This window comes from Oncorhynchus gorbuscha, linkage group LG16, assembly GCF_021184085.1.
Source record: "Oncorhynchus gorbuscha isolate QuinsamMale2020 ecotype Even-year linkage group LG16, OgorEven_v1.0, whole genome shotgun sequence".
Taxonomy (NCBI): domain Eukaryota; kingdom Metazoa; phylum Chordata; class Actinopteri; order Salmoniformes; family Salmonidae; genus Oncorhynchus; species Oncorhynchus gorbuscha.
The window spans coordinates 22,975,307-22,997,408 of NC_060188.1; the positions used below are offsets into that span (position 1 = coordinate 22,975,307).

A 22,102-nucleotide genomic window follows, 5' to 3' on the forward strand; every position below is an offset into this window, starting at 1 on the left:
TGTGTGTGTGTGTGTGTGTGTGTGTGTGTGTGTGTGTGTGTGTGTGTGTGTGTGTGTGTGTGTGTGTGTGTGTGTGTGTGCGTGCATGGAGGTGGATATGTAAGTGTGCCTCAGTCTCCAGATCTCAACCCAATTGAACATTCTGGAGCGGTACGAGACAGCATTTTCCACCTACATCAACAAAACACCAAATAATGGAACTTCTCATGGAAGAATGGTGTCGCATCCCTCCAGTAGAGTTCCCGACACTTGTAGAATCTATACCAAGGTGCATTGAAGCTGTTCTGGCTCTATTAAGACACTGTATGTTGGGGTTTCCTTTATTTTGGCAGTTACCTGTACATCTCAACGCTGGTACTGCGTGAGTATCAGCCCCCCACTGTCCTCCCTCTAGGTATGGTCTCTTGGTGTTCACTGGTTGCTATATCGAACGTACAGTATGACCCATTCTGAGGTTATTGGATTATTTCGCCCAACAAACCCCACTGTGGATAATTTGTCCCTTTTCTTGCAGTCCTAGACAATTACTTTTTTATCAGGGCAAATTTTGTGAAACCTCATTATCTTGAGCGTTTGGAATGAGGATCAATAGAGATTTATCCTTTGTTTGATTTATTACAGTGGAACAGAGGAAAATACCCAATTGTCCATTTTCCAACTGCTTTCCATGTAGGATGTTGCCATACCATATTTACACCTTTAATTGTTCTGCCGTCTTCCATGGGGGTTTCAAGCACAGAGAGGCCACTGCTATCCGACCACAACCTTGGAGCCAACTGCTGCATTGCAAACATCCAACAAATTGATTTAATTGCATTCACATACAATAAAGTGGAGATGTAAAAGGTCAGTAAGAAATGATCCAAAGCCCAAAGGAGGTTGTTTTAAGGTGCCAGCTGAATTTAATTCACATCCATCACTTTTTATCATCTAATTAGTTCACAGAATGGCAGGCAACATTGGGGGAAAACAGCATTATCGATCACATAAAGGCCTGATATCTATCACTTCACCTCTGCATTGACAGTCTCCAGCCATTTCTAACCATGGGAGTCTATGTGGCTGAGCATCTCACTGAAGTGACGCTTAGCCAGACAGCATGTCTCTACAGCCCGGTGCTGACATCCTCTTGTGATAGTTTACAATAAATACTGTGTTTAATTATTAATTATTTATATCATCGATTGATTTCAAGGCAAAGAATGACTTTGTTCTTGGACATGGCTGCTGCCATTGCATTTATTTTGCATACTGTATCTGTGACTGTGTGACTATATAGTGCTTTTGTGGTGCAATACATCAGCTCATTATGTCAGTGTGAGGCTAAAACATGCAGGGAGTTAATTAATGTAAACCACCTGTATCGATGGGAAATGATATAAATTCATAATGACTTCAAACAATGATTTGCCACATTGATGAGTTGAGATTCTAATGAATGCATAGATATCATTTGGTAAGACAGGAACTAAAAATGAACTGTTCATTTTGAAACATGGACTCCATTTTATGCCAATTTTGAAGAATGCAATCAAAATTGATTTACTGTAATAATCCCTCCCTAATCTTAAAACACAGACATTCTGAGACAGACTGTCTTCCTCCAGAAAAAGAAAAAGCACCCAGGAGACAATGAGTCCTGGATATAGTGATCCCCTTAGGCCGGCTCCAACTACCTCCACATTCCACAACCCACACTGTACCAAAGTACTATCTAACTTTTCTCCTGTTGACGCCAATACATGCATTATTCAAAAGTGATTATCTCAAGTTAGGTGTTATCAACCAGGTGTAATATATAATTTTAACTTACCAACCTTCAATTGCCAATCAACAATTATTAAATCAACAGTTATTATAACTTCTAGACAACCAAATGTCTCGTATGTATGTGTGGACTGCAGGATCCCTGATACAGTACTTGAATGGCAGTGGATATACAGGTATACAGGTAACTGACAAAATAAAGGAAACACCAACATAAAGCATATCAATAGGGCATTGGGACACCACAAGCCAGAACCCTTCCTGTCTCAGCCTCCAGTATTTATGCTGCAAAAGTTTGTGTCGGGAGGCTAGGGTCAGTCTGTTATATCTGGAGTATTTCGCCTGTCTTATCCGGTGTCCTGTGTGAATTTAAGTATGCTCTCTCTAATTCTCTCACTCTCTCTTTTTCTCTCTTTCTCTCTTTCTCCCTCGCTCGCTCTTTCTCTCGGAGGACCTGAACCATAGGACCATGCCTCAGGACTACCTGGCCTGATGACTCCTTGCTGTCCCCAGTCCACCTGTTCGTGCTGCTGCTCCAGTTTCAACTGTTCTGCTTGCGGCTATGGAACCCTGACCTGTTCACCAGACATGCTACCTTGTCCCAGACCTGCTGTTTTCAACTCTCTAGAGATAGTAGGTGCGGTAGAGATACTCTGAATGATTGGCTATGAAAAGCCAACTGACATTTTCTCCTGTGGTGCTGACCTGTTGCACCCTCTACAACCACTGTGATTATTATTATCTGACCCTGCTGGTCATCTATGAACATTTGAACATCTTGGCCATGTTATCCACTTGGCACAGCCAGAAGAGGACTGGCCACCCCTCATAGCCTGGTTCCTCTCTAGGTATCTTCCTAGGTTCCGGCCTTCTAGGGAGTTTTTTCTAGCCAACGTGCTTCTACACCTGCATTGCTTTCTGTTTGGGTTTTAGGATGGGTTTCTGTACAGCACTTTGTGACATTAGCTGATTATCTGATGATTGATTGAGAACAGTTTTAATGCAAACTTTATTGGAGGGACACCATTCTTTCATAATAAATTAAATAATTTGGTGTTTTGTTGAAGGCGGTGGAAAATTCTGTCTAAGGTGCTGCTCATTCTCATCAAACCATTCAGTGGCCACTTGTACCCTGTGGATGGGGGCATTGCAATTATATGGGGGCATAGGCATAGTAGCCAAAATAATGATGATGATATGATGTTAATTGCTTAATTAACTCAGGAACCACACCTGTGTGGAAGCACATGCTTTCAATATACTTTGTATCCCTCATTTACTCAAGTGTTTCCATTATTTTGGCAGTTACATTTACATAACTTTACTATAACAAAGCATACTGTATGCTGAAGTGGCTGTACAGTATGTACCACAGCTGCTAAGAAAAAAGGAAGGGTGTGATTTATCTGCCTTTCTCTGTGTAAGAGATGTCCTATTGGATTGTTCAGCATTTCCTGTCCTGTGGGAGGCCATAGGTCGAACACAAAAGAGCTGCACTTTGATTTTTTTGTTCACTACTCTAGGATTATCGCGTTTTGGCAATAAAATATCTTTGGTCTCACCTTTTTTCCTCCTTGCTCAGTCATTTCAGCCACTGTTTGATTTGCCAAACTGCTGGTTACACAATCTTAGAGATGTGATGGGAAGAGAAATTTGGCCAAATAAGCATTCTCTCATACTTTCAGATGCTAATACTATAAGATGACCCTGTCATTCTGCTTTGAGAGCAATGAGCCCTCCATTTATTGTTGTCCAGGCATTGCTGTTCTGCAGATATTTCTGGTGTGTTTGAGGAGTATGATGAATGAGACTCTCTAATAAAAGGAGACATATCTCAGTGGCTCACAATCTAGAATCTCTTACTTTACCTCCCAAAAGGGCATAAGTCAAATTTGTCAACATTTTTCAATTCAGAGAACAATACTGACTGTCACCTTGTGTAATAAATGTGGTATAGATATGTTCTCCCTACATAAGCATCTTTAATGCAAAATACCTCAGTAAGGCTACACAGCCTAGTGTCCGTTCCAGCTCACTTACAATGCACTCCATAGCACTGTCAGGTGCCCCTCCTTTGTATCAGACCAGCATGCATGAGAAGCAACAACCTCTGTGATATGAATTGGTGGAGTGAACCGACGATTTTCATCACACATAATTTCCATCGAAAAAAAGATTGATCTATTCTCCAACCATCCATCCTACCTTCTTGTGTAAAATCTCCCAAGATCACGGTTACAACTATTGCAATGTTCCAGAGAACACCAGTAGGGAGCAGCCATGAGCTGCTTGTATAATAATGATTTAGTAGTCATATAATAATAATAATAATAATAATAATAATAATAATAATAATTACTATTATTATAATTATGACACATTTATTCAGTAAATAATTTGAGGAAATTCAGATGTAGCCTACATTAGTTGAGCAAATTATCTTCAAGATTTCTTCTTAAGTGCATACAGGGCAATACACCACTTTCTACTTTTCCCTACTCACCCTTACATTCATCCAGCAACATCTTTGCAGATCATAAGGCATGTAAAAAGGAGAGGAGGAATAGTCATCCCGCCTTCCCAATGCCATCTCAGTGTTATCTGCCTGTCGTATCTGACATCTCATTGGGTTTCCTACACTCTGGCACCGATTGCGAAAAGTAGGTGTTCACTTACTGAGTTTGTGGTGCTCCTACTAATATAATAGCGCTTCCGTGCGGGTGAGCTCACAGAGTTGATGCGCACATCGTATCTACCAATCAATAGAAGGCATTGGGACAGCAAGCAACATTCCTGGCCACTGAGAGAGCGCAGTCAATTAATATTTATGCAAAGGTTGTTCACTTTCTACTGCACAAAGTTAGCAGTGAGAGGACCAATGTGTGGCAGTTTTTTCACCCTTGTTGGGAAGATCCACAGGATTTGTAATTGGCCGCCAGTGAATCGGGATGAAGACGTGCTTTGCACACTACTTCAAACACTTTGGCGTTCCCTTTTTTATTTTTCCGTAAAATGCCAAGACTTCGTCCATCACATTCTGCACATTTCAAACCAGGCTGCTCATTTGGAAGGACGCCAGACCGCAGGCTTGCTAATCTGCAAATTCAGTCCAATAAATGGTGACATTGGCTGTCAGCGTTGGAATAAGAAATCGATAGGCTACTCAAAAAAGGGACGCGATATTCTTTCGGAATTTTAACGATCTATTTCCTGTATCCTTATAACCATGCGAATTAGGGGTATGCTGGAGTGGTTCAGCTACTCACATTTTCAAATGGAGCTGTGCTCATAGTGACAGATTATTGTTGTTGAGTGTCCATGCAAGTATTGGGGTGGAAACATGTCTGGCCACTTCTTTGAGAGGATCACTGCTATCAGAGATGGCATTTTGGTCCAGCACTTCGGTTTTTACCTCTAAAGTGCCCCGGAAAATTTTATTCATGTTCACCCTCTCCCTTTCTGTCACCTACTTGTTCTATAGCCTGATGAGCTGTTACAACTCGTTACAGTTCCCCTTGCAAGAGAACTACGTGTACCAAGGGAGGCTGGTAACGGAGGAGACAACTTTCGTAACATTAAGGGAGAAACTTTATTCCACTTCACCCCAGGGCTATTTGGACGAGGAGCTGACAGAGGTGACTGCTGCCGAGAAAACGGTTGCAATTTCCACCGTCAAAGATAATGTGGAGACCGAACAAAGAACATTGGATTGGGTTCGGAATCAGGCGGCTCCAACTAAAACTGCCGCGGTGTATCAATCTCCCGCTCTGGAGAGGGAGCACCAGGAATTCAGCACCACGGACAACGAACTCAGGGTGAACTGCACCTCGGATTATGGGGTGAAAAAATTACCCCAAGCCATTATAATTGGGGTGAAGAAAGGAGGTACCAGGGCTCTGCTCGAAGCTTTGAGGGTCCATCCCGATATCAGAGCCGTTGGGAATGAGCCACATTTCTTCGACAGGAACTACGAGAAAGGGCTGGATTGGTACAGGTGCGCGCATCCACTCTCACGTAATAACCCTATCTGGTTCAGGTGTCTCATTACCCCACATAACATAAACCATGTGTTGGTCGATAGCCTCGATTGGTTCATATTTTAAATGCATTAGATGATCTCTAATAATACCTATACCACGATCAATGCAATTATTTATTATAATCATAATGAAAAGAACAACTCTGATGAAAAAATTGCCTACCTATTAGATTGGATATCTGCCAAGTAATTCTGCTTAAGCATGTTTCTAGTCTAGTAAAATATCACCCACTTGTTTTCCATCCAATGATACAAAACAGTTGATCAGGTAGCCTCGTTTTTCTATCCATTCCACTGCATCAAAATGAGAGCTAGACTGATTTGGATGATAAACTAAAATATTCATCTCACTTAGAAACCACACCTAGGGAACAAAGTAGCCTTTATGCACTACACCTTTATCTTGCTTCTGAAGTACAGTGAACCTACTTTTGCAATAATATACAATGTTTTATCGTAGCGTGCATGTATATGAACATAGCATGCAGCAATAGCCAACCTATTCAGTCGAACAGGTGTTCATGCGAGTGCATTCATTGGAACAATACTCAGATCCCACCTGGTATTACCTTTCTACAGTGTTCAGAACTGCCCCTGTGCAACAGGCCTGGTACCTTTAGCAGTGTACTCTGTGTTCGGAATGTGATGTCCAGTTAGTATTCATACTGTACCACATGTTCTGATTGTCTATATTTGTGACACTATCTTGCCTCATTTAGACAAAATGTATTTCCTTGTTTATTTCCATCTGATAATCGCTAGTTCCCAATATTGCGTTTATTTAGCAAATGCCTTGCAATGTCCACCATTGCAGGAAAAAGTCTGGTAGCTTGATAACAAAATGAAAACATTCTGCGCTCACCAAGATCCATATCTGATTCAGTGTATATTGTAGGAATTGTGAAAAAGTGGTCATTTTAAAGCCATTTAATCTGACACAGAGCTGAAACCAAATGCATGTAGCTAAAGGCCTATTTACGTCTATCTATCTAAAAGCCACATTGCCAGGCTTTTGCTGTATGACTACATGGGGGTAGTAGAGATCATCATTTTGATCAGCTCATCCAGATGTTTCTCTGCTGATCCTGAGTGTTGTGCCATCCATGTCTTCTCACATGCAATACATTCAAGGTAAAGATTCCCCCAGTCAGGTTCATCACCCAGTCAGGTTCATCACCCAGTCATGGGTTTTCTTTGTTTTCCAACACTGCACATCTCACTGCCTCCTTCGTGATTATTGTTCTGTTTATTAAAATATAAACAATCGTGTCATTGAACCACAGTCTGTTTGAGGGTTCTTCCGTCCCTCCGTTTGACAGTGGCACTCGCTCAATAAGGCGCCAGCATCTAGCAAGATGATGGTCTGACCAAACAGGGGAATGCTGGATGAGTTCAAATGGACTCAATGAGCAGAGAATGAAAATGAAGCCAGCCAGTAGTACACAGAGTCCCTGACTCCGTGCTTGTGCCCAGAGGGATGAGGTGCTGTGCCTGTGAACCCAGTCTAGTACAGTGGCTCGGGGCTTTGGGTAAACAGGGAACCATCTGCCTCAACTCATTGCAGTGTGGATGGGAGCTATGCGCTCCTCTGTCCTCGGCTGTTGGCTGTTCATTTAGCCCGTGTTAATGTGAGACGTTTCATTACGCTTTCGGTGTCAGGCTCGTTAGACGACAAGATGACAGGCTTACATAAATAACACCAAAGTGTGCTTGTATGTTTTAGTGCCCCTGAGCCAACCAAATCCCTTAAGCGCTCTTAGCATTTATTTCCGCGTTTCGTCCTCTGAGTAATGTTAACCTCAGAATGACGTATGCAGAAATGTAAGTATCGGGTAGATGTGTTTTTTACACCCATGGGGACGATATAGCAGTGTGGCTGTTCTGTCTGCCAAATTTGAACAGTGTTGTAGTGTGACAAGGGAAACAAAGGTTACCCTCAGAGCTATGTGATCTGCCCACGTCCTGATGCTACAGACAAAGCATGTCATTTTTGTGGTGTTTTTGCTGTGTAAAAAAATATACTACGTCACATCTGTGTGCAGGCCTGCTGTGTAGGCAGTGTGCCTAATCCTATGACTGAAATCATGATTACGCCAATATAACATTGGCTTAGGAGGTTGAGTCCAAAAATGTTGTCAAACGCACTGAATCGGTTTGGTTGTGCTCGTTTCATACTTTGTGATGGCTTGGAGAGTTAGACACTGGCAGAGGATGAATGTGGTACCCGTTGTAAAAGATTTAAAAGAAGCCAGTACAAATGCACAGCCTGAAGAGGTGTGCACTGAGAGAGCTATTCTGTGCTTGCCACAGTTATATGGTGTTCCAGAATCCCGGTACGCATACAGAATTCATCTGGTAGAAAATATCAAGTGAAAACATATTTTTATACCCCATCCTCTGGGCATATAATTCACAAGGAGTAAGTTCATCTTCTTGTTCATGAAATATGATGCAGCACCTCGGTGACATCTGTTTTACCCGGGTTACACAGTGTTTAAAAGGCTTGTCGGAGAGGACCTTATGCATTGTTAAACTCCTTACCGCTTTTGAGGAGAAGCTATAGTCTTTAACCAGCAGGTCATTCTTTCTGTGTGCCGGGTCATAATAGCTATACCATAATTAGAAGAATCACGCCGTTGCCTGGAAGCCTATCTCGGGTTTAAATCGGTGCTGCAAAACAGCAGACGATTCATTGAGCTGGTATTTAGGAACAACTCTATTGCTTGTGTTACAGTTGATTTTCCAGGAAGATCATTTGGGTTGTACTACTATGCTGATCATATTGTGTGAGTTGTCAATGAGATGCATAGCTCTAAAGCGGCTCTGAGGTCTCCGAGCCCCTTATCATTGTGTTGGGAGAATGACACTTTGTAAGCCTTGTAAGCGATAAAAGCTGAGGCAATGTGACTGTAAATCCTTTGAGCTGTTTGGTACCTTTGCAAGGCAATGGCCCTGTGTTGCACAGTGTGACAAACAATAATGTTAATTTACAGTGGTGCTTGTTCTGAACGTGCTCTCCTTCCCCAAGCTATTTCACCTCAGGCAGAGGTCTTGGTTGCTGCCTGCTGGCTTTTATATGAGGTGGCCTTTAAATAAGATGCCAAAGAATCAGCCTTGCCATCACCAAGGACTTTCTCTCTTTGTGTGAATTGTAATGCATTCTGATCAATAGGGACCTACACAGCTCAGAAGCCCACACAGTGCAGGCTCTACGCTCTGCCAAGGCCTTGCAATGAAGTGCTCTCATTCTTTTATCTACTTCTTCATCGAGGCTCTGTTTCCCACTGAATGGTGGAAAAAGCTTAACGAAAGAATTTCCAGTTTGCTGCTTCTTCTTTTTCAGTAAATACGAAATGCTAGTAGTGTAGAGACCATGTCAGAGCACCATGTCTTTGCACTGCTGCAGGCCCGGGGGGACTCTGAGGAGAATAGCATGAATTCCAGCCCCAGCTTTATCCGCACCCTTCAGTGTAGTAAGACAGGACCCTCTGACAGGAAGTGTGTGTTGGAGACAGCGATCTACTGCTGAGAGTAGCATCAGAGAGTCTAAATCCTGTGTTTCTCCCTTGTTTACCCCTGCGCCCCCACCTCAGCATGCAGCTCCACGGCTCAGCTCCCTGAGTCTTGCCACCAGACTAGGGGCCCGTGACTCCAGTCGGCGGGGAGATGGGATGGAGGGAGGTGGGCCAGATCCCTGAGCAGCAGGCTGGATGCCATCCCCTCCATCTTCCAGCTGGGCCTGTGTTGCTGCTGCTGCAGCTCCTCCACGTCCTCCGCTCCTCCCCGGCAAGCCGGAATCTGTCTGTGCCTGATAAGATGGCGCCAAGGCTCGCAAGGACGCACCTCTGGGTACTGGGATGCCAACGCGGCAGTCGTGGAATTACATTTTTTAATTAGCAGCATGCCCCAGTGCCTGTCAAGAGAGTGGACCACTGCAGTCAGGTTGGTCTCAACATCCCCCCTCCCCTTTTCCACTTGATTAAACTCCCAAGCACCACAGAGCCCAGAGATTCCACCAGCGTCCACAACAGAAACATATTTATTTCCCGTTCCAGCGCCTTTGACTGGATGCAGACATGGCACAGCGCTATGACACAGACGGCACCTTCCCGCCAGAAAGCCTTTGTGTCATCTCTGTCTGGCTGTTAAACATGAGTTTATGAAGGAGAATAATCAGAACCTTCAGATTGCTGCACCACCAATTACTGTCAGTCTGGATAAATATGGATATTGGATCACACTTAAATAGCCTAATGTGACTCCCTCTGTAGCAAGTTCCTACAACTATGAATGGCAGGTTTGTGTAGCTGTTTACTCTAGTGTGTTATCACATGCAAGATACCTGTTACATGTTAGCTAGTGAAATGTCTACTAGCTAGATATTTAGGTTTGTGTATAGCTATCTTATGTGTATGTGTCTACAGCGAAACTGTGGGAACAATTCACAGCACTTTATCTTTCCAGTTCAAACATATCAGCAGGTATTATCAAGATAAGTCTAGTCATGAACACCATCCTCACAACATTGCACTGCCTGGGAAAATGTTTTTTTTTTCTGCAATGGAATCAGTGTTTTGTGTTGGGAGAATGTGGATTCAATTTGTTTTGTGTTACTCTAGGGTCAGCCTTGGGGGGTTATCTTAGTCTATTTTTATCGTGACACTAGAATTATGAAAGAAGTAACACTGCTGCATCCTTTGTGGCTTAGAGAGAGAACAAATCACTCTGGCAGTGGGTTAGTGCAGACAATTTCATTCTACCCCAGCTCCTTCTTGCTATTCACATGCAATACCTTACCCTCTCTCTTTGACATTCATTTCCTATTCCGTGTCATGGACAAAGCTACACCCAAACACCTAAAGTGATCATTCTCCAATTCCAGTAAAGTTGACTTTACTTGAGCTTAGAATTTAATTTGCTGATTCAATTTGTCAACACAATGAATTGGCAATGGGGCATGGTTGCCATCAAGGCTCAGCCTCTCTTTAGGTTTGTGTCTGTCAAAATAGAACTGGATGGAATTCTGCCTTGCATTCTTCTCCATTCCACCGCCAATGGGAAAACAGGGAATTCTTAGCCCCCTATTTCAGTTCCATGTCATAGATGGATTGCCTGAAAATGACAGCCCCAGTCTTGCCTGTTAAGTGATTTATTTTGGACCCAAAATAAAGTATAAGCACAAGTCATTTTAAGCTTGAAAGGATTCCTATCTCCCAGGGATTATTTACTTGCCGCAGAATTGCCGTGATGTGCTTCTAGTCAGAAGGAACAATGTTTCCATTCGGCAAGAATGCTGCTTTACAGCCGTCTTTAAATCTCCCTGAATAAGACTTCCTTTTGGGACAAATAAGCATGTCAATCATGCTTGTCAAGATTCCAATTCTCCTTTAGCCTCTCCTGGAGCACTTGGTGCTGTGCATACATGCCCCTTATCGGTTGTGAGTGATGCAGTCTCATGACACAAACGCAAAACCAAGCTGATGCATTGGTTCAGTCAGAGCAGGGTTCTCTCTGACAGGGCTGGCCATGGAGCCAAGACGTCACGCAAGGGCTGTTGGGAGCATGTTTCAAATATGTGGCTGTGACCTGACATGTACTCCAGGAGTGTGTTAAGCAGAGGGATGTGGGGAGAGTGGAAATCATAACTTCTCCCTCCACGCTCTACCAGTAGCATTATTCCGCCTGCATGCCCATGACATGTTACACACAGAGCTTATTCACAGGAAATACATCAGCTTGGCTGTATCAAGATGTAGGAATTAGCTTGAGATATAGTCTGGGATGACATGGAAAGCAATCGCCTTATTTTTTCAAGGACTTGCCAAAGAACAGAGCAGAATGAAAAGGCAGTTCTAGCTATAGAAATACACATGTATCCTGTCAGCTCACATGCACCTCGCGCCACTGACGCCATCCACAGCTCACAACAATATTGACAGGCTTAATTCAATTATGGCAGTGTGATGTGCTGAGACTCCGGAGGTGTGAGCTAATTCCTCTGTTTATACCCCTGAGTCACTGTCACAAACAAAGAAATTCATTGGCTTCCAGGAGCTTGTTTGCTGCGATTGTCCCATTGCCTTTGAAGTTTCTCATCGCTTTAAGTTGTTTATTTATTCATGCTCTTTCTTTGCCTGAAATCACCATGGGGTATTCCGCTAGAATATTTTAGCACAGTGTGAAACAATGAAGGAGCTGAGTATTAGACGTGTAAACTACGCACAACACAGTCCTTACATTGAGATGGTATTCTGATTCAGAGGGGCTGGGTTAAATGCGGAAGACACATTTCAGTTGAATGCATTCAGTTGTACAACTGACTAGGTATCCCCCTTTCCCTTTCTGTGTTGATTGGGCTTTTCAAGTAGGAGCTCTTCATTGGGAGTTGTGTTTATTGAAACCATTTTATAAGTATTTAGGTTTTCGAGTTTCAACCATCTGCATCAAGAACACTTTATCAATCAGACCTCCACCATGAGAATACTGTCCTCTATTCTCTGTATAGGCTGGTGGAAGTGATTTTTATATAGAGGCTGTGGCATTGTGCCAAGCTCCTTTGAGACTTAGACTAAACTGATGAAATGCAAAATGATTCTTTTAGGGATTATGCTAATTACTAATTGGTGTATAAGAAGGTGATTGTTTTTCCTGGATAATTTGGATTATTGGCATTAGAGATTTAGTTGCAAATTAACGTGCTCTTCCTGTTTTAATGGGGCCATTAGCTCCTCCCAACAATGCGAAGCCAACTCTTAGTTAATGTGGCTGATAGTTTTTCTTTATGCCTTTAACATGCTCAGCCACACACACACACACACACACACGTGTGCAGGGTGACACACGAGGAAATGTGTTTCGGTGCAATCATGTCAAAGATGCGTGTGTGTTTAAAAGAAAAGTGACATATCCCGTGATCCTTCATGTATGGGGGTAAGTACAAAGGGGTACATAGTCAGACATCACAGGTACAGTCATGTTTCCCCATGGTTTTGTTTTTCTGTTGAATGTCCGAAGTTAGCTATGAAGCTTTGTATTGTTCCAAAAAAAGATAGATGCCAAACTGTAGTTACAGTATATATATTTTACTAGGCAAGTCAGTTAAGAACAAATTCTTATTTTCGATGACGGCCTAGGAACAGTGGGTTAACTGCCTGTTCAGGGGCAGAACCTTGTCAGCTCGGGGATTTGAACTTGCAACCTTTCGGTTACTAGTCCAACGCTCTAACCACTAGGCTACCCTGCCATATTCACAAGATATGTTTCAGAGCAGGAAGAAAAGATAGAAGAAGAAAAGATCGGAGTGAAAACATGCTAACCCATACCCAGGGCTATAGCAGGATTATACTCTCTTTTTGTCTGAGGTCTTTAGATATGTGAGCTACACTTGGTTATTCATCCCATTCATTTTCAGTATGCCTGGGATGACTCTGCTCACAGTCGCCTTCCACTCCCATCGACCTCCAGTTTGTTTCACATCTGCACGACTCGAGGAGGGAGAATGTGAAGTATGAATTGATTTTGAAGTAAGCATACATTTACCTTCAGACACCTGCGGAACATATTGGGCTCGTGCTGCATTGCAAAACAGGCTATTTTAATTGATCTTTGTGATGAACAATGAGGACAGACCACCCTGTCTTTGGAGTCAAGGTGACTTTGGCATGACAATCCTATGCCGAGTCCCTTGTTTTTTTATGATGGGACAACTTACCATGAAAGCGCATCTGGGCAGAGGTGAGAAGGTAACAATGCTGTAACTAATGGGTTTATTTTATTTAATTTACTGGCTGTGGCCCCCAGATCATTGGAGGCATGCTGGCCACAGTGAGATTGAGGTTGCAGTGGGAAAGAAAGAAAGATTAACCCTCTTTTCAAAAGGGCAAATTTCACTCTCATGTCATGCTGGATTTTCTTGCTGAGATAGCAGGCCAGTATAAATCTGCAGAACTAAATGAATACAGGTTTGCGGTGAAATGGGCCTCTCAAGCTTATTCCGTACAAGCCACCTAATCAACGTCACGCTGGGGCCATGCTCGCTGGGCTGGGGGATCGGTCATAAATGAAGGCTTTGTCAACATGTCCTTAGACGGATGCAAGGGAGCATTTGCAATAACAATTCGAAACGTTGACGTACCAAAGGAAGGTCAATTAGGCATATCTAACGCGACTGAAGTTTTTTTGAGGGGAAAGTTGTGAGGGCAAGTATTTTCCTAATGATTAAAGGTATATAATTCTGTAGAACAGCTTGGTAGGGTTGTTGCTGTCACCATTAACACAGACTTTTAGCAAATATTATCTTTGATGCCATTGTTGTAGTCACATGTCTCTCCATATCTGTTTCTGGCCACATTGTCTCCAATTAACAGTCTCACAATTTTCCGATGCAATCAGTGGAATATAAATGAAGCAATCCCAGTAGCCTCTGGCTCTGCGTCGTCTCAGCCTCACGCTGAATCACTCGCTGTTAGATCTGTTTTGTAATAAACCCACTTTTTACAGGGCTAAACACGTACTCACTGCACCTTGGGTAAACTCAACAAACGCTTCAGGGTTTCAAAATTAATGTGGCATAATAATTAGTTAACCAACAGTGCGATGCCAGAGGAAGGAATTTTACTCCTTGTGTTTAATAACAGATAGTTTAATTTGCCTTGCTACTAATGTTGCATGTATTTCTTTATGCTATTTAATAGTTGGGACTCACTTAGCTGGCTCCTTCCCTCCACACAGATGGATCTGCACAAATATACCCATTTGCTGATTTTCCTTTCAGTAGATTTTTGGTTTGTGATGGCAAGACAGTGTAAAACACTGAAAACTGCCTACAAACCACTGATGGTTGCTCATGGCGGAATCCGATCAAAACAAAGAAGCTGTGTTTGGTTAGTTCAATCAGTCAGCCATTGGCTGATCGATGGGTCGGTCTGCATTCTAGTGGATGTTATTGAAGTACATTTTTAGGACTGAGGCATTTTCTCTTATAGGCTACCCCAGGTGTAATATGATCACTTTCCCTCTCACCTGTCTGTTGGGCTAACCCAACTCTAAAGCTGTGAGAGGGGTGTGTGTTTTTGTTTTGTTCGAGACGAGTGAATGTCCAAAGCCAAACCAAAAAGGCGCTAGACATTCCACGGCACCACCCATAGATGAAGAGACTAACACTCTTAAAGGCCAGTGCAGTCAAAAGTATGATTTTCTTATGTTTTATATACATTTCCACACTATGAGGTTGAAATTGTGAAATTGTGAAAATTATGATAATGCCCTTTAATAGGGATAGGCGTTCCATCAACAGGACACTTCACATAATCACAGTTAACTAGCGGTTCCTTGTGTCACAATAGCAGATTTTATAGAATTATATCACAAATTTGTCTTATCTTAGCAATTTCTTCTCAGCTAGCTACATAGCCGTCTTTGTATCAAAGATAATTGCGTAATTATCGTATTGGCTGTCCTAAAGTCTTAAAGCTAACGTTGATTAATATAACTCAACTGTCCAAGTTTAGTGCAGCTATTATAGCTGTCTTTGCTGTCTTCGTATCAAATGCCAAGATAATTGTGTTGTTTGTTTGAGTGTGTAGTCCAATTATCTTAACAAAACACTATTTTTTCCTTAACGAGGTGAGTTTGAGAATTTATGTGTAGCCAACGTCTTCTGAAATCTTGCATTCACAGGTTTATCATTTTCTTCAAACAGTACAACGGTTGATTTGTTTGAGTATAACATAGCTAAGTCTTTGTATCAAAGATAATTGTGTAGTCTAGAGCGATTTTCTAAGCCATCTATTGTCGTTCTTTTCATATAAACAACACTGCTAAAAGGTCCACTGCAGAAACTATTACACTCAATCGACTTTTTGTATTTGCCAGCTGGCCATTCAGCAGTTTATCATTTTAATCATTTTAGTCAATAAAGGAATCTGAACATTCGAGAAGTCCACTTGTCATTCCAATCCTTTGCATTAAATGTCAACTATGTGTCTGTTTATCCCTGTTCTCTCCTCTCTGCACAGTCAAATCACATGGCCGCGGCCACCCTACTCTGGTGGTATTCCCACGTGGACATCCTCTGGAACTGTAACCAATCTTCGGTCAATCATTAGGCAGAGTTCATCTCAGCCTATGCCTCCCTCCAGTCCCTTGACTTCTTGGCACTGACGGAAACATGGATCACCACAGACAACACTGCTACTCCTACTGCTCTCTCTTCGTCCGCCCACGCACACCCCGACAATGTGTCCTGGTCTTCATTGGTCATTCTCTCTTTCTCCCCTTACCCATCTGTCTATCGCCTCCTTTGAATCTTTGTCAGTTATAAGCTTAACACTTATCATTTATCGCCCTCCAGGTTCCCTCGGAGGTCAAATGAGCTTGATGCCTTGATAAGCTCCTTTCCTGAGGACGGCTCACCTCTCACAGTTCTGGCCTTTAACCTCCCCACGTCTACCTTTGACTCTTTCCTCTCTGCCTCCTTCTTTCCACTCCTCTCCTCTTTTGACCTCACCCTCTCACCTTCCCCCTACTCACAAGGCAAATAAACATCTTTACTAGATGCTGTTCTTCCACTAACCTTTTGCAACTCCCCTCCAAGTCTCCGACCACTGCCTTGTATCCTTTTCCCTCTCGCTCTCATCCAACAAAATGATTATTCATAGTCCTCTTCCATCCTATCATCTCTTCCCTCCGCTCAAAACCTATCTCCTGATTTGCAAATGTTGAACTCTATAATATGGCTAGTGAATACTGGAAAATCAAAGTGGAGGAAAACTGATCCCTGCGGACCTGGCATCCTTTCATCTACATTTTCCTCCTCTGTCTCTGCTGCTAAAGCCACTTTCTACCACGCTAAATTCCAAGCATCTGCCTCTAACCCTAGGAAGCTCTTTGCCACCTTCTCCTCCCTCCTGAATCCTCCGCCCCCTCCCCCTCCTCCCTCTCTGCAGATGACTTCGTCAACCATTTTGAAAAGAAGGTCGAACATCCGATCCTCGTTTGCTAAGTCAAACGACGCTGATTCTGCTCAAATGCCCTACCCTGTGCTCTGACCTCTTTCTCCCTCCTCCAGATGACTTCACACTAAATGTCATGCTTGACCCTAGTTCACTCTTCTCCAGACCATTTCCGGAGAGTTATCAGTCTGAAACTTTTCGTCTTAACTGCGAGAGTTGACATTTTCTGAAAACTCATCCGAATGTCAACAATTAAAGTGATCTTTTCTCTCCAAAACTCTTGAACGTGCCGTCCTTGGCCAGCTCTCCCGCTTTCTCTCTGAATTTCATCCAAATCAGTGGTTTCAAGACTAGTCATTCAAAATAATTGTTGCTAACTCTCTCTTTTTTCCTTTGTATTTTCTTCTGAACCATCAGATCTATTGTGTTGTATTCTCCTGACATTCACCAGGTTGGCACATTTCCACAAACTTCAAAGGGCTCTGTTCTTGGCCCTTTCATTCTGGTACCAAGTCAATCTGTCATAACCTATGGTCTCTCTTATCATTGCTATGCAGAGACACACAATTAATCTTCTCCTTTCCCCCTTCTGATGACCAGGTGGCATCGCATCTCTGCATGTCTGGCAGACATATCAGTGTGGATGACGGATCACCAAAAGCTGAAAAGACGGAGGCTCCCGGGGAAGGACTGCCCCCATGATCTGAAGACAACTTTGTGTCCCAGAGCGGATGCAGTTTTGGACTGTCTTAGGTTCATGCTCTACAACAGGGTTGTCAGGAGCGGCGCAGGTTAATCCGGCATGGTCTGGATTACTAATTGGCTGGGCTCCCTGTCTGTGCCATTAAACCCTTCAACTTTCCAGAACAATTGGTGTTCAACCTTCCCAAGTTTTGGCTCCTCCGTTCTCTCCACTGGCTTCCAGTTGAAGCTCGCATTACAAGACCATGGTGCTTGCCTACGGAGCTGTGAGGGAACGGCACCTCAGTACCATCTGGCTGTGATCAGGCATCACCCAAACAAGGGCACGTTCATCCACCTCTGGCCTGCTCGCCTCCCTACCACTGATTGGAGTCAAAACTGTTAAGCCCTGGCCCCCAATGGTGGAACAAACTCCCTCACGACGCCAGGACAGCATCAAACTGATTGTTTTTATAAGATTAATCTTCACAGTTTTAATCACTATTGTTAAGTGACTGTCCCACTGGATGTCACATTTGGTTGATGATGACTTAAATGTAAAATGTAAATGTAAACTACACATGGTTGATGATATTACTAGGTTAACTAGCTTGTTCTGCATTGCATATAATGAATGCGGTGCCTGTTAATATATCATAGAATCACAGCTTACTTCAACTTCGCCAAACGGGAGATGATTTAACAAAAGCGCATTCGCAAAAAAAGCACAATCGTTGCAATAATGTACCTTTTACCATAAACATCAATTCCTTTCTTAAAATCAATACACAAGTATATATTTTCAAACCTGCATATTTAGTTAAAATACATTTATGTTAGCAGGCAATATTAACTAGGGAAATTGTGTCACTTGCATTCAGTGCAAGCAGAGTCAGGGTATATGCAGCAGCTTGGGCCGCCGGCTCGTTGCGAACTGTTGACAGGCCATTTATTCCTAACAAAGACCGTAATTAATTCACCAGAATTTTACATAATTATGAAATAACATTGAAGGTTGTGCAATGTAACAGCAATATTTAGACTTAGGGTTGCCACCCGTTCGATAACATACGGAACGGTTCTGTACTTCACTGAAAGAATAAACGTTTTGTTTTTCGAAATGATAGTTTACGGATTTGACCATTATTAATGACCAAAGGCTCATATTTCTGTGTGTTTATTATATTATAATTAAGAGAGCGGTCTGACTGAACGGTTGTAGGTTGCAGCAGGCTCGTAAGCATTCATTCAAACATCACTTTCCTGACTTTGCCAGCAGATTTTCGCAGTGCTTAAAGCTCAACGCTGTTTATGTCTTCAAGCCTATCAACTCCTGAGATTAGGCTGGCAATACTATAGTGCCTATAAGAACATCCAATAGTCAAAGGTATATGAAATGCATATGGTATAGAGAGAAATAGTCCTATAATTCATATAATAACTACAACCTAAAACATCTTAACTGGGAATATTGGAGACTGATGTTAAAACCAACTTTCATATGTGCTCATGTTCAGAGCAAGAAACTTAAACGTTAACTTTTTTTACATGGCACATATTGCACTTTTACCTTCTTCTCCAACACTGTTTTTGCATTATTTAAACCAAATTGAACATGTTTCAATATTAATTTGAGACTAAATTGAGTTTATTTATGTATTATATTAAGTTAAAATAAGTGTTCATTATTCATTCAGTATTGTTGTAATTGTCATAATTACAAATATATATATAAAAATCGTCCGGTACCGGCTTCTCTTGGTCCTCCAATAATTGGTATCGGCGTTGAAAAACCATAATCGGTCGACCTCTAGTCTGGTGACATCACAAGGCGGTAAATTAGATAAAATAACTAAAATAAAGATAGCTCCAAACCTTTTCAGTCCCCCTCCCCACTTAGATACAAACATTTAAAAAAAGATCAGTCTTGAATTTACAACTGATTATTTTCCCTTTCATGAGATATAAGACAGTTTTGCATCATCTCTTGTTTTTGTGCGCTTTACTATAAATATTGTGAAGCAGAAAAGATCTTTGTAGACCTCATTAAAAGTTCCATGAATTTTTCATACAGTATGGCATTTGGTTCAACTTGAATGATAACTGCATTAGTTCCCCAATTGTCTTCATTCTACTACATTCTGGTTATCCGTATTCAAGTGTTTCATCATCAGTGCATGATGGCATTGGGCATTTTTTCGTTTTAACGTAACAGCTCCATTGGACTCCTGCTCTCACCGGGAGCTTTCGCACTGAGATTAGCCACACCGTGTCTCTAAACTGTTCTGACAGGTGATTTGCCCATAGTCTTTTGATGAGTTGTTCACATTCTGATATAGCAAAGTTCCTATACATAATAATTCCACCGTAAATGCCATTCACAATTGAATCATAGATGTCTTTGCTTGACTGAGTGCACCAGTTTATTTGTAAATATCTGAACTTTTTGGTAAAATCGCCCTTAGATATGGTTGAAATACTGGATGCTGCTTTTTGCTCTCCCTTTTCCCCCCACTCAAACCACTCCCAGACAGTCCTAGCAAAATCCTTGCTTGCGAAATTGTTTATTTTTGACCATTTTCATTTAAGGTACTTTAAGGTATTTAAGGTACTTAATTTTTACCCAGAAATGATTTAATATTGAGATAAAAACGACTGGAGTGGCCCTTTAAATCCCGGTTATCATAAACCAGTCCACTCATGCCACCGTCAGACTGCAGCTGAAGTGTAGGTTGAGTTTAGGTTATTGCAGTGTAAGTCAAAATGATATGCCTCCCGTATCCTCACAAGTTTGAACAGGACAGGAGAAGGTAGGTAATAGAACTTTTTCTTATTGCGACAGCGTCTTTAGAAAGGCATTCAAAGACTAGCCCTAGTAATACAGGAGTATGGTAATTAATATCAGTGAAAAACAGTATAGTGTTCAGACAAGCCGTGACATTGAAAGGGCATGCCCCCCAACTCAAATAAATGTTGCCCCATAGAGCCAGGCATGGCCCTGGCATTCCCCGATTTTTAGTTCCTTTTGTTTCACGAGTCAAGGGCCTTTTTCTATCAGACTTGTCCATTATCTGAGTCTGAAAGACACAGCAAAGTCCACCACATGGTCTGTCAATTTGTGAAACTCGCCAGAGTAGTCCTGGTGTGATAATGAATGTAATTTCTTTCCTCCCATGGCACAGACACAATTATTTAAAATGCCTGTGGACCTGTGGACCTGTGGACCTGTGGACCTGTGGACCTGTGGACCTGTGCATGTGGGGAAGTGTAAGATACACCAAATAGTCATCTTCACCCACTCCAGGATGAAAATAATTGTCAATGATGAAGTATTTCTTTATTATAAGTAAAGTAAATGTTTTAATACAGAAACGTGTTCCAGTAGGGCTTCAATAGGAACAGGAATATTTCCTAATAATGTCACGTGGCTTATTAGCCACAGCATCAACCACACATTTCTTAACATTCTACAATGCTGCCCGCTGTGCTGGTTCATCTATCTGGCTTGCACCCGACCAGAACTGACAACCCACTGGATTGACTGACTGTCACCAAGGCACCCGCTATAAAACCGTATCAGCCCAACCTGAGGTTGTGATCCCAGCCTCGTGTTGTGTCTGGCTGAGGCATGTTTGTTTTGGAAAGAGCACTCTGCCTTCCTTGGCTGTCCACTTTATTGCAGCGGCCCTTAATAGCTTGATTTAATGCACTCTCAGAGGTCAGATATTGCGCTGGCAGCCACAGACCACTTCCTTCCTCACTGCCCCATTAATAGCAGCAAACAAATCAGAGATGCACTGTAAATTCTCTCCCTGGCATATTGGAGCTGTTTGGATGGGAGACGTGGACAGATTTATTATGGGGAGGAAGGATATCTCCAGCCAGGTTTTTTCCCATCTCTCTCCAAAACATGGGCTGTGTGAACACTAATTAAATGTATTATTCCCAGTAGGATAGCTTAGCTAGTGTTCCTTCACATGTCCTCTGATCCTTATGGTAGGTCTGTGCAAGATGTGTACTGTATGTAGAGTCATGTGCAGAGTCACTCATCAACTTCTTCAGTAACCTCATAAAGGATTGTAAGTAAAGCCTGTTTATCCTGACATCAACTTCTTCAGTAACCTCATAAAGGCTTGTAAGTAAAGCCTGTTTATCCTGGCTTTTCACAGGTCTACTTCCCCCAAACAAGAAGCTCAATCTCAAGTGGTTTATTTTGTCATTGAGGTTTGCTAATTGTTCCTTGTAAATGCCTTGTAGATGTGTACAGTGACAGTCATGAGCATATCAGTCCAGAACCTTTGACATTGTGCATCTTGGCTTTGGAGAGTCATGTGTTGTGTTTAGGGACTATCACCTAAATAAAAACTACCGGTCAAAAGTTTTAGAACACCGACTCATTCAGGGGGTTTTCTTTATTTGGACTATTTTCTACATTGTAAAATAACAGTGAAGACATTTAAACTATGAAACACACATATGGAATCATGTAAACTCAGCACAAAAAGAAACGTCCCTTTTTCAGGACCGTGTCTTTTAAAGATAATTCATAAAAATCCCAATAACTTCACAGACCTTCATTGTAAAGGGTTTAAACACTGTTTTCCATGCGTGTTCAATGAACCATAAACAATTAATGAACATGCACCTGTGGAACGATCATTAA

At 42.2% G+C, this 22,102-nt stretch overlaps 1 protein-coding gene across 1 annotated transcript in view; it reads left to right on the forward strand.

The window, feature by feature from the left end:
• The first annotated feature begins 4,509 nt into the window (after positions 1-4,509).
• Positions 4,510-22,102, forward strand: part of LOC124000380 (heparan sulfate glucosamine 3-O-sulfotransferase 4-like) — an 88,751-nt gene continuing 71,158 nt past the window's right edge. Inside the window, exon 1 of the mRNA XM_046306699.1 lies at positions 4,510-5,761. Coding sequence (XP_046162655.1) covers positions 5,148-5,761 — 614 coding nt within the window. The 5' untranslated portion in view covers positions 4,510-5,147. The remainder of the gene's footprint in view (positions 5,762-22,102) is intronic.